This window comes from Labrus mixtus, chromosome 16 (genome assembly GCF_963584025.1).
Source record: "Labrus mixtus chromosome 16, fLabMix1.1, whole genome shotgun sequence".
Taxonomy (NCBI): Eukaryota; Metazoa; Chordata; class Actinopteri; order Labriformes; family Labridae; genus Labrus; species Labrus mixtus.
The window spans coordinates 2,967,174-2,980,325 of NC_083627.1; the positions used below are offsets into that span (position 1 = coordinate 2,967,174).

At 41.7% G+C, this 13,152-nt stretch overlaps 1 protein-coding gene across 1 annotated transcript in view; it reads right to left on the reverse strand.

Annotated features, from left to right (window-relative positions):
- Positions 1-13,152, reverse strand: part of ext1b (exostosin glycosyltransferase 1b) — a 131,732-nt gene that overhangs the window by 29,699 nt on the left and 88,881 nt on the right. The window contains exons 2-4 of the mRNA XM_061059383.1: positions 8,101-8,194; positions 4,394-4,501; positions 2,132-2,251 (exon numbers count right to left, since the gene is read on the reverse strand). Of these exons, the coding sequence (XP_060915366.1) occupies positions 2,132-2,251; positions 4,394-4,501; positions 8,101-8,194 (322 nt within the window). The remainder of the gene's footprint in view (positions 1-2,131; positions 2,252-4,393; positions 4,502-8,100; positions 8,195-13,152) is intronic.

The following is a 13,152-nucleotide window of genomic DNA, read 5'->3' on the forward strand; positions in this document are numbered from 1 at the left end:
AAAAACACAGCCTGCCACCTTAAAAAACCCTGAGCCTTTACACCTTATGAGGGGCAATTTTGCTCGCTTGGCTGCAGCTCCTCCCCCGTCGGCAGCCCCTTCAGTCGGGACATGATGGACGACTCAATCTCAGCCCAGAACGGCCACAATCAACCAATTAGAGCATGATAGATAAATCCTGCTTCACCGGGAGCACAGTGCGAACTCCGGTGGTTTAATAGGTCGGTTTAATAGGTGTACCGGCAGAAACGGGCCAAGCTAGGCTATATTGACCTTGTGATTGGTTGAAACGTGTCCGCTTCCTGACAGGAAACACCGCATGATAGGTTGGAAATGTGTTTCCTGCTCGCACGCACGCACGCACACACACTCAAGGTTTGGAGTGGATGGAAGTCAATATAAAAGGGTGTTTGTGAGCGTGTGTGTGTGAGGAGATTCAATCTGTCAAGATATCGGATTGTGTGTGTGTTGGTGTCTGTGTGTGTATCACAGATCTGCAGTGGGGACCAAAAGGGAGGTTCGACAGGATGAATAAACCATGTCGCTCGTTATCTCAGGGGCGGCCACAGCAATGCCATTTACATATGTCACCCCATCTCCTCTTCACCCACCACTCTCCTCTCCTCTCACTTTTTTTTTTTACAGGACAGTCAGTCAGGATTAGGTGTTTACCCCTCACTAATAAACACTGACAAACGGCACACACACACTCAAGCACACACACTGAGTCACAGGCTTTCCGTGTCACCTTGCTCTTTAGTGCAGACTAGAGTGACATTATGTCAGCGGGGTTATGCCTGTGTGGTGCCCCGTGTGAGGCTGGGCTCACACAACTTGACATATGGAGATGCGTTTCTAACTCTGCATGTGTGGGTGTGTGTGTGATACCGCACACTGAGATAACACACAGAGATAGAGAGCTAGCTGAAATCAGACAGACTGTTAGATACCCAGATGTGTAAAAGGTGTACTTTTTTTATGAGTGTAAAAGTCAAATTCAGCTGTAAGATTCGCTGTAAGTAGGATTGTCGCAGTGACAGTGATCTTGCTCTGAGGCTTTAGCGACACCGCGAGAGAGGAAATGAAATGCGTGATGGGATACTCTGGTGAGAGACGAGGCGGGGGAGAAGGAGACATTTGTAAGCGCAGCGTGACGCTAGCGCTAAGCCCAGGTGTTATCTCGGCATCTATAAACAACTTGTTTAAACTGAATAATGAGGGAGGAGGGATGGATGGATGAACTGTTTTTTCCACTCAAAATTATTTTCTATTCCGAGCTGTTGATATTAAAGTGACAGGAAGAGGTCACAGGAAGGAGAGGGGCTTCTAAACGTCTAAACGTAAAGTGACACTCAGCTTGAATCTGTCATTTTAGCAGGTAACTTTTTGCAGTTTGAAGGTTTGTCCTTCACCAAGAAGCAGACTGGATTGGATGAATTCAAACACTGCTCAGGTTTAATAATGGTGAAAAAGTACTGCTCTTTAATGTTTCTTAATATTCTGATTGTATCTTCATGATCCTGCTGACACACATGTGCATCGGTTTACGCCTTGACTTAAGTCATATTCACTTTAGCCAGGGGCGTCTCGAAGGGGGCATTAAGGGGTGGAACGCCCTCCCAACGGAAATCAAAGCGCTTTTACACTGCAGGCTGCTTTGTAAAGTGACCATCTGAAGTAACTAAACCCATGCGTACACATTTACACGCTGCAGATGAAGCAGTGGGAGCAACTTGGGGTTAAGTGTCTTGCCCAAGGACACATCGGACATGTAGCTGCAGGAGCTGGGGATCGAACCCTTGACCTACTCTACCAACTGAGCCACAGCCGCCCCTAGTTAACTTTGAACAAAACAGAAAGCCGCTTGCGAGAAATCCTCCTACAACATGTGTTGATATTTCCTCTCTAGGCTTTGTAAACAACATCTTTCTGACATTTTATTTTGTTTCCAGCCTGTTACCAAAGAAACCAAAGAGTGGCCGGAAAATAAAGCAGAGACTGCAGAGAGTCTACTGCGACACTGCAGCCCACTGAGAGAAAGATTGATGATGGAGAAGAACACAGAGAGACCAAAGTACAGGTGGTTACGACGATGTGTCTTTGTGTTGGTATTTTTGTGTTGAATCCTCACCTCCAGTGTGGACAGCACAATCTTTTCCACAGAGGAGAAGTAGGCCTCCCAGAGGAACTGAGTCTGCTGTCTGAGGGACAGGATCTTATCCTGGTGGATGGAGCGCACGGTGGTGGGAATCTGTGAACGACAAACGGCAGTCAGTCAGTATTATCTGGGACAGGAAGACTTGAATTAGTCCCAGAGATACACTCAGGAAATCCACATTGACAGATAAAGCACATTTAGATGTGGAGACCTTATGAACTGTAGGGTGAAGAGGGGTATTGTTGGTTTTATCAGAGAACTGGCCTGTACAAATGAAGAGATATTATTATTGATATGATTATCATTATCATCTTAAGAGTTATCGACGACATGTTCAAGAAAAGTCTTTGAGGTAAATTTGGGTCAAATCTAAAGCTCTTAAAGTTACAGAGAGGAGTTTTCAGCTGGTTATTAAACAGACTGAAATGAACACTGATGACTCTATACGACCAATGAAAGCAAAAAAGATCGTCATAAGATAAGATTCATTATTTATATATAAAGTTATTATTGATGCTTGAACATTTCTGCTGGGTAGGTGTCAGACGAATTGAATTAGATGACGCACCAGAAACAGCTTTTGTTTACATTTGCCTCTGCAAGACATCAGGATGACACATCTCGTTAGAAACACTACTTATGTAAAGGACAAAATCAGTAAAGCTCCATCATTGACGCTATCTAGAAGTTCCTCACAGAAGCTTTAAATATGAATTGTAATGAACAGGCCTGAGTACTAAAAATGTAAAAGTGTTTTCATTTTCAGGTCTATCGGTGTTCTAGTTTTCTCTTCTGTGCTAATTTTACAAGTTCAATAGAAAATCAAACTTTCATCAAAAGGTTCAACCTACCTGTTGTTTCTCAAGTTTTAAAACCCCACGTCACATCAAATGGAACTTCTCCGTTTTTAATTGTAATCACTAACATCTGTTACCTCGTGACTAAAACTTTCAAACTCATGTCTCCTGGCAATAACTTAACTATCACCATGACGACTGAGCAACTCCATTCCCCTGGAGGTATACCACAAGATGCGGTTGAAAACAATTAGAAACAATAAAATGGGACCTTGGTTGAGAATGAAATCAGAAAAAGAACCTTAGTCTTGTGATATTTGTGCTCTAAGGACAAAAAAAAAAAAAAACATTATAGGATGATTTGTGGAGTTAGGCTGGTCTTAATTAAATTACTCCATGCCTATCATCAAAGCCTAACCAATGCCATGATTTCAATATAAAGTTTAATTAGACCCTAAATCATACATCTTTGGCATTCCCAATTAAATTTACAATAGCTGAATTCTTCAGTAGCTTTTTCTTGGAGGGAAACAAGCTGGATGAGTCCATGTTTTATAGTTTTAAGGACATCTATGCTGTCCTAATAAGTTTTTAAGTCTATCTTAAGGGTGTCCATGGTAGAAGTAGACAAAGTCTTTTTGTGTAAAACTCTGAACAGAGGACAAAGGATCAGATTCTGGTAAATGCTTTAGCAGCCATTTAATGAAAGCCTTTGTACTTTTATTAGAAGATATGTTCTCTTTCGTCCTGCTGTGAGTTTATTTTTCTCAATAAAGGAAAGTTAATGGCCAACAAACCCTTTTATCACACCATTAATGCAGTGTATGAACAGACATTTCTACTGTTTGTATTACTTCTAATGTACAGCACAAGTGAAAAACATGAACAAACCAGAAGTACTGTATGTAGCATGCATCCTGGTCTGTCTTATTGGTATTAAATCCATGACTTTACAGATATTTTGGAAGATGGCTCTCTGGTGCTGCAGACAGTGAGCTCTTTCATTATAAAACTCAATGTCAAACAATATTATTACACACTTCATTCAAATTAAGATTTAATGGGCATATAATTACTTTTTCTCCCCCCATGAAGTTCAAGCAATTCCAGCTAAATCCATCCTCTCGTTCTATTTATTTTGCGCCCTCGTTTAACAACGTGAGGCTTTGAGTGACATTTTCAAGCAGGCAGTGACTCGGTATGCTGCTTGAATTTCGTTAAGCTGACAACCACTTCACCGGAAAACAAGACCAAAAAACAGGATCTCGGGTGATATCAGTAAAGTAAGAGAGGCTGTGCTTAAGATTCTGACAGTCCATGAAAGGTTTTTGTTTCAGGTGTTGGGGGGGGGGGGGGTAATGTAGTTGTTGGGTTTTTATTTCCAGGTGACACATATCGCATGTGGTTTCACACGAGAGAGTCATCTTCGAGTTGTTACCTGCAGCAGGAGCCTCTCGTCGCCGATGACTGCGGCTGTGTTCCAGTCGATGATCTCGGAGAAAGGCAGCTCCCAGCCGTTACTCAGCATCACAGGCACACATGCAGCCTATAAAGAACACACACACAGAAAGAGAGGGACACTGTGTCATGATCCTTTACAATAAAAATCACAGCAACAGGTAAACCATACAATTTTTGCTACATATTGATCCTGTTAATCAAAGCTAATAGTAATATGCCGCTGTTGAGTAAATGAGTAGATTGCATCAAAACGGATCAATCTGTTTTTCAGCAATCCATTGTTGTAGTGCCTAAAATCCCCCATTTGGCAAAATGTTTTATTTTCTTTGATTTTCGAGAGTCTTTGGTGTGATATACACAGAAACAGTAGTGAGGCTTGTAAGCAGCCAAGTGGGGATGTGATAACAACACATGCAGAATCAGAGCTGATATTGTGTTCTACTCATGCCTTCATAGATGCCGGCTTTATCAGAATACAGACTTGACGCTGCCTCCGAGCAGATCGTTCTTAAAAAGATGTGAACCATGAAAAAAAGAAGCTGCATAAAAATTGGAATATACCAGATTTAATTATCACTTTGATAGCCGTTTTCACATTTGCACTCCTGAAAATATCTAAACCATTTCAGGGAAGACTGCTCCTGAAACTCCGGATAAAGTCAGAGTGAAAAATGTGTCTGTTTGCGTTTACACATACAGCTCCTCCGAACTGCAAATATCCTGCGTTTCCTGCAAGTGTGAAAGCCCCTCTATGTGTCTTAACATGAGACACATTTGCGGTTGAACTCTTTTGATTTTATTCAACACATTTCCAATTTACAAAAATGTAATATCATGCCAGTAAATAGAAATGGCAATATTACTTAATGCAATTAAAGCTGCCTAACTTAAATTTTGGCCACTTGGGGGCAGCAGACAGAATGATGAACATAACACAAGACAATATTATCACCTTGTAATGTTGATATTCATCATTATTAATGACCATTACACATCCAGGGAACAATTACCAACAAGTTTGTATTCTCTGAGGTGTTGTGTTTTTTGGTCACTTCTTGAAAGTTCTTTCCAATATTTGATTTGATTTCAGTCTCTTTTCTTTCGGGAAATATCAGATTGAAATGACCGAAAATATTAAAGCTACAAGTTTCAAAACCAAAACAGTTAGCTTAAAGATGCTAAAAGGCTCAGTGTAGCTGTGGGGAACAGGTGACCCCTTTCACATGACACAGAGTCATTTAACCCACTGTTAAAACAAGAAAACATAAACACTTCTTTCTCAGTTAATAGTTCAAAAAAACTTTAGATGAAACACGAGTTCAAAACAACTCAATCTTTGAGATCAGATAAAAGAAATAAGCTTGAACTAACAATCTAGATAAGCAGGCAGGCGGCTTAGCGTCTCAGATAGTGAGGGTTTCAGTAAAATGATTACTGAGATGAATATGAAGAAAAAAAAATGCAATCGTTTGTTGGAGAAAAGATCAGAAAGAGTCAGATATTTTGAAGTAAAAATAGAAGTTGAAAGAAGATGAGTAAGCAGCAGCAGTCTGGTTTTTATGTACACCAGAAAACATTTATAAACTCTGCTGGAACACAAGAGCTCCAAAATGCACAAAAAAGAATATATAAAAACACGAGTAATCGTTCTGATTCTGTTTGATTTCTTTAAAGTGTTCTTATCGTTAATGAGCCTTTTGAAATCAGAGAAAACAAACAACAGTGTGTCATGTTTGATTGTTATCACGTCCACTTAAAAAGTGAACATGCTCACTTTGATGTCATTTGTTGTTTTTTTTTAACTAATGAACCTGTCCACACTTGGATATTAAAAATGACTTTGAAGGTTGAATTGTGGAAAGAGATGAGAAAGAGGGGAGCGTCAAATAAATCAAAAGAAGAAGAAAGTGGATAAATAGATGTTTAAAAAAGGATGAGACGAGAGGAGGTGAATGTGACCTTTGGCAGAGGAGTGGCAGGAGGATGGAGGGATGAGAGGAGAGGTAGAGGGAACAGCTGCTGTGTGTGTGTGTGTGTGTGTGTGTGTGTGTGTGTCTGTGGTGGGAGTTTGATGTAATGACGGCCCTGTCACTCCCGGGTCATAAAGGTGTCGGCTAAACCAGAGCCGGCCTGCGGGCTCTGCTGCTGTCTCCTACACACACACACACACACACACCAATGGTAAGAGACACATAAACAACCCCAGGGCAAGCGCACACACACACACACCCACACACACACACACACCCACACACACACACCCACCCACCCACACACCCACAGACACACACACACACACACACACCCACCCACACACCCACACACCCACACACCCACACACCCACACACCCACACACCCACACACACACACACAATCCAACGGTAACAGACACATAAACAACGCCAGGGCGCGAACGCACACACATTTGAACACACACACATGCGCAGAGATGACCTCTGTTATAAATCGCTTTCTCATGCAAAGACAAAACGCACGCTCTGTCTTCACGTAGACGAGTCGATGGAGGGAGTAAGTCGACAAACTGAGGAAGCAGGAGAGGGGGCCATATTTGCCTCCTGACTGAAGTGCGTTGTCATGTGTGTGTGTGTGTGTGTGTGGCAGCTGATAGCGAGATAAGCACACTCATGTGGGAGCACTCTGTGGAAGGCGGCGTGCGGTAAGGAGAGGTAAAGGACAGTGCAGTAGTGATGCAGAGTGCGGTGCAGTTTGACGAGATGGATGAATGGGCGGAGGAAGAAGAGCGAGTACATTTCAAGAGGTTCGAGTAAAGTGGAGGGAAATGAAGATGCATTATTACCGCAGATGGATGGAAGTACTTCACAGGTTGTTAAGCTCACACTGAATGGTGGAGTGTTACAGTATCTTACCGTTAAACTCCCATCCACACCTAACCTTAACAAACTGTGCATTCATTTAAAGCACATACAATAAATTATGTTTATGTCTGCCAGTCTTCCGACAAGACAGATAATTCCTCTGTATTTTCCTTCAGTGGTTTAAGTTTAACGAAGGAATACACGAGATGCTAAGCAGGGTAACGAGAGCGAGCGCTGTCAAATGAGGCCACACTCTGAAAAGTTGACTAAGCTAGTTAGCTTGGCTGCTCTGTTTTTTTTTTGTACCATGTTATGATTATTTGAGAAAGATGGAAGGAAAGTTCTGAACTTTATATTTGTGTTTAAGTCATATGGAAATAAGCAATTAGAACAATGGCAGGGAAAAGTTGTGTTTTCCCCCTGTACATGTATTTTTAATTTAAAACACAATCTAAAGTCTTCTCAAATATTTGCTGTGTTTCCTTCAGCTCATTCTGCAATTCACACAAAGTCATCGAGAGATTTAGCAGCTCGGGTGCAAAATGATTACCTGGCTGTGACACAAATTAAAACAGTTTAAAGGCATGACCAAACAGCTTTCCTTATCGGTGAAGGTCTGGTTTGTTTTTTTTATTAATTACACTATTAAGTGTGAAACTTAAGGTGGGGATGATTTAGTGAACCTTTAATGCTGGAGGCTGCACCATGAAAACAAATGCTAAGTGGGAGGGCTGTGAGCAAGATGGCTGGTAGGTATGAATTTACAGCACATGCAGCTCCTGCTCATTATGGAACCTGTGTGTGTGTGTGTGTGTGTGTGTGTGTGTGTGTGTGTTGCTTGTTTACCTGCAGAGCCTCGAGGAAGCGAAAGGAGCCCAGTCTTCTGCCGCGGGGCACCAAACAGAAGGTGGAGTTGTGGAGCATCTCCTTGTAGTCGTACCTGCAGAGACACAACAGTGATGAGTTCACTGACTTAACACGATATTTACAGCGACGAGCTTTGAACGCTTTTTGTGTGCAATCACAAGGAAGACATGAAACACATCCGCCGTCACTGTTACTTGCTGCCGATGCCATCCGATAAATAAAGTTAAGAAGATTGTAAGACAAAGACTAAAAATGTGTCCACTGTGTGTCGCTCATGATTTAAAGGATACTTCAGGTTTATCACAAGAATCACACCTACACTGTACAAGGAAGGTAACATGGGGCAAGTAACACAACCTGTCTGACAGGCTGTAAATGATACACCTGTGATTGAAGGTAAAACTGAAAGTAAGCACACCCTCAATGTCATGAACTTTGCCTCAGTGCATTATAAAACTGTGTGCTTACAATCAAAGGTAAGAAATAATACTCAAAACCCAGAAAATATCAAATATTTGATATTTTGCTTCTGCTTCTTTTCCCCGCTCCTCCTCCTCCTCCTCCTCCTCCTCCTCCTCACCCCTTTTGCACACCTCCTCGGTTCTCTTCTCTATCTCTAAAAAGCAGGAGGCCGATGCTCCCTCCCTCCCTCATCCACCCAGCGTCTTCTCTCTTTCCTCCTGGAGCCCCCCCCCCCTCCCTCCCTCCCTCCCTCTATCTCTCCACTGAGGTGTGTCTTATTGCTCTCCAAACAGGGTGATCAACCCTGCCAGGGGTAATGAGCTGAGAGTGACACCTGCTTCCACCACACAGCTGGCTCTGTGTGTGTGTGTGTTTATGTGTGTATGCACCAGTTTGTGTGTTTCCATTTGATGCATGCTGCTTTTCTGTGTTTTGACAGTTTGTGTGTGAACTAAATACCTTCAGCATATATGTGTGTATACTGTTGTAGGTTACATGCAGTAGATGGATAAAGGGATATATTACAATCCTGTTTATAAAGTATTTATTTTCTTATTTATTTACATTGCATAAATGTTTTTCCTGAGTCACTGAATTTACTGTATTTGACCGTTTTTTTGGTTGTTTTTTTTACCATTGTTGAGCTTCTCCTCCATCTTTCTGCTGTCTTGGTTTCTTCTATCTCAATCTTTCCTCAAATTCAGACGTAGTTATGTCTCCCTGCATGGATTATTTATCCAAAACATACACGCAGAGCCTCACCAGGAAGTTATCACGTGAGCTATTCATGCAGCGGCTGTGACCGTACCACCTGTGTTCTGAAATCTGCACATTCTTTTTTGTTTTACCAATTTTCCCTTACAAAATGATATTTCTATATATCCTACACCTCACGTCTCTGTACTGCCAACACTTACAGCGTGTCTGTGCTTTTTAAAAATAATTTCACTTACATAGATATCTCTAATAAATTATTTTCTTATGTCAGATTTTTTTTTAAATAATTCTAACACCACCAATGCTTCTAGTGTGTGAAAAATATGGAAATAATGAGCCCTGAGGGTTGTTCAGGTCTGGGGTTAAGAGACTGCTGCGGCAGAAAATCATTTCTCACTTAGTCGTCGTCTTTACAAGGTGAAGGTTACAGGACACACACACACACACACTCTCTCTCTCTCTCTCTACATGCACACTGTGCTCTGTGATGATGCCGCTGATGTTCTGTAGCTTGTACACGTGTGACAGTGATTGCTGAGGCTGCCTTCTGTTTGCGCCTGTGAATATGGACCGAGCTGACAGGGCAAAGCTTGAAGCCAAGTCGTATGTACGCACACACACACACACACACACACACACACACACACACACACACACACACACACACACACACACACACACACACACACACACGATGGTGATTGCTGATGTTGCCGCCGAGATGCTGCCTTGTCTCTTCCTCAGCAGAGCTCTAATGAAGTGCGGGGACATGGCAGCCTGTGATAAAAAAAAAAAAAAAAATCCCGCCCTCATTCACACCTACATGCATAACGTTCTGTGCAGCAGTTAACACAATTATCATGCACACACACACACACACATATACTCAGACACACACGCGGCGCGAACAGGCGACAGCTGCACGCCCTCACATTGACGTTCCGTCACCTGCCGATGGAGACGAGGAAGCTATCTTAGCCCATATTTCCACACCAGCTGTCTGCCTGGACGTTGCCTGTTTGTGCAAGTGTGTGTACGCATGTGTGTGTGCATGTGCATAACAGCCAACAAAACAGGCCGACATCTGATTGCAGTGAATATCAATGTGTGTCGCAACAGCCCTGTAAAATGTTTTATCTAACCGCCTCGTCCATGTGAGTGTCAGATCTGTCTTTAATACATTCTGGTTGACCTAATCTGTCAGAAGAAAAACTTTTCAACTCCATTTTTCATGTTTTATAACCAGTAAGGCGCTCAAGGAAGTCGCAGGTGCACAAGATGTCCTTTTGGCTACTTCCACCTGAAAAAGCGCCAGAACAATCTTTCCCATGTCACATGTGATGAGAAGCATCCCCGCTGTGTACGTCCACCTTCACATTCCTTCCTCCTGCCTTCATTTTCCTCTAATACCTCCTCTCCCTCTCTTGCTGGTTTGGAGTTCACACAGTTCAGAGGGCATAGTCATCATTTTCTTCTTCTCTTCCTTTTCATTTCCTTTTTTTTTTCTTTTCAGTTTTGTCTAACAAAAGCTCTCTCCGCTGTGATGTACCTGTGACCTTGAGCTGTTGGAGCGAAACCACAGTTGAGTTGCGAGCCTTCAGGCTGTGCTTGTGTGTGCGTTCTGCTATTGTGTGCATCTCTCCATAATATGAATGTGCGCATGTGTGAAGCAGATAACACAATGAAAGCAGGGTGAGAAAATGTGATTTGTGTGACAAATGTGAATAGATTTTTAAAATGGAAGGGCTCATGTGTGTCACATTTGGTGGGAAAAAAAGAAGAAAGATTTGAGATCAACATTATTTGTGCCCTAAAGAAAGCATAAGCACTCATTGAAGGAACACCTCGTCTCAATTATAGATAAGTTACTAGATAAGTTACTGTACATAGCCGTCGTTATGGCCCTTAGGCAAGGCAAGGCAAGTTCATTTATGTCGCACATTTCAACAACAAGGCGATTCAAAGTGCTTCACACAACATCAAAAGCATCATGACAGAGGAAAGAAAAGAAACATTAAAATAGAAAATTTAAAAATCACTGAAATTATTAAATCTGGAAATATGTTCAAATAAAAATAATTAAAATGAAATTAATAAAAAAATAAAATAAAATAAAATAAAAATAAAAAATAAATAAAAATAAAAATAAAGAAATTAAAAGAGTTAAAAAAAAAAATAATTACAGTGCAGAGTAAATGTTTAAAATCTTATTACAGCTCTTTAATTAAAGGCAGCTGTAAACAGGTGTGTCTTCAACCTCCATTTAAAAGAGCTGAGAGTTTCAGCAGACCTGCAGTTTTCTGGGAGTTTGTTCCAGAGAGCAGACCTGTCCCAGACGACCTGAGCGGTCTGGATGGTTCGTAATTAATAGAAGAAAAGCGTCTGCACTGTAAGAAAGCAGGAACACAAAACCTTAGTTGATGGGCAGCTAGAGCTAACCATAGCTAGCTTTCTTATTACTTCTAATTCAAGTTACCGTCTGCTTGAAATACACTTTAAATGGTTACTGCTTTTTCCTTTTTTGAAGTAAACATCTCGGAGGTGTCTTAAATATGCACCTTCATTATGAGGTCACACTAACAGACTGAGGTTAAAGATGCTGTTTCAAGGCTAAAGGTTAGCATCCCCCGCTAGGTGCACATGGAAGCAGTTGAAGATTTAGGCCTAACGTGCATCAATTTTCATTTTGACATGATTAACAAACTCCACATCCAGAGTTTTTAATTCTGTTTCACTTAGCGTACAAGATAGAAATTGAAGAGGAGGGCTAAATGAGTTAAACAATGATTTAGTGTTTGCAGGCTATTTAGCATGCTAACATTTCTAGCTTGAATTTAAAACACATTTTAACTTAAAGTAATGTGAGATATAATCTGTAATATTCAAGTGAACTACCTCAACTTTGTAAGCTATTTTGTTGGGTAAATGTAATTTGTTACACCAGATTAGAGGTCCCATAGGTGTGCGCTTGGCGGGCTGCCGCCTGGTCTTTCTGGGCGCCATGCGGGCAACCCAGCAGGCGCCTGAACGTGGAGCTTCAGGGTGATGACAATATAAAACCACAAGCAGCCTGGAGTGTCTTCCAGGCAGCCGAGAGAAAGAGATCCAATTTACTGCTTATTGAGACTGTTGTTACATTAGCCTCCTGGACCTCTCTGCTGTCTCCCTCTGCTTCTCTCTCACTCATGTCTTTTGTGTGCACATGTGTGTGTGTGTGTGTGTGTGTGTGTCTGCAGGAGTGTGTGGATGAATGGGTGTCCTGCGGGGTCTGGTGATGACTGTAACAAAATCCAGGGGAGTGTTTTGTTGTACTGTATTGTAGTGGAGGGTTTTTTTTGTGTGTGCATGATGAGGTTATATAACTCAAAGGAACACCTCCGGTAAAGATTAGATTAAAAATTCATGTTAAAAAAAAAAAAGCTCTGACCTCCTCTCACCTTGTTTTTGTGTACATGAGAATAAACCCTTCTAAGATGCAGTTATTGCACATCAAAGATTAAACAAGTTATTAATCACTGGGGATGTCATGCCACAGATTTGCTCATTTGTCTAGTAAATTACTCCCGAACAGACTAAGGACAGACTCCAGCTGTAATTAAACAGGAGTCTCGAACTCCTCATAAACACAAGTTGAGTAAGCCGAAGCATATTGTTGTGTTTGTTCCCGTGGGAGTGCGACAGATGTGCAGACTAAGTGAGTTTGTGGGTAAAAAAGGGGGCATCCTTGCCTCCTGACTGACTGTGGTAGAGTGTGTTTGTGTGTGTGTGTGTGTGTGTGTGGGTTGGGGGGGTTTGAATCCACATATGTTTCTGCTACTGTGTTTGAGGATGATAATGTGAGCACACATGCGT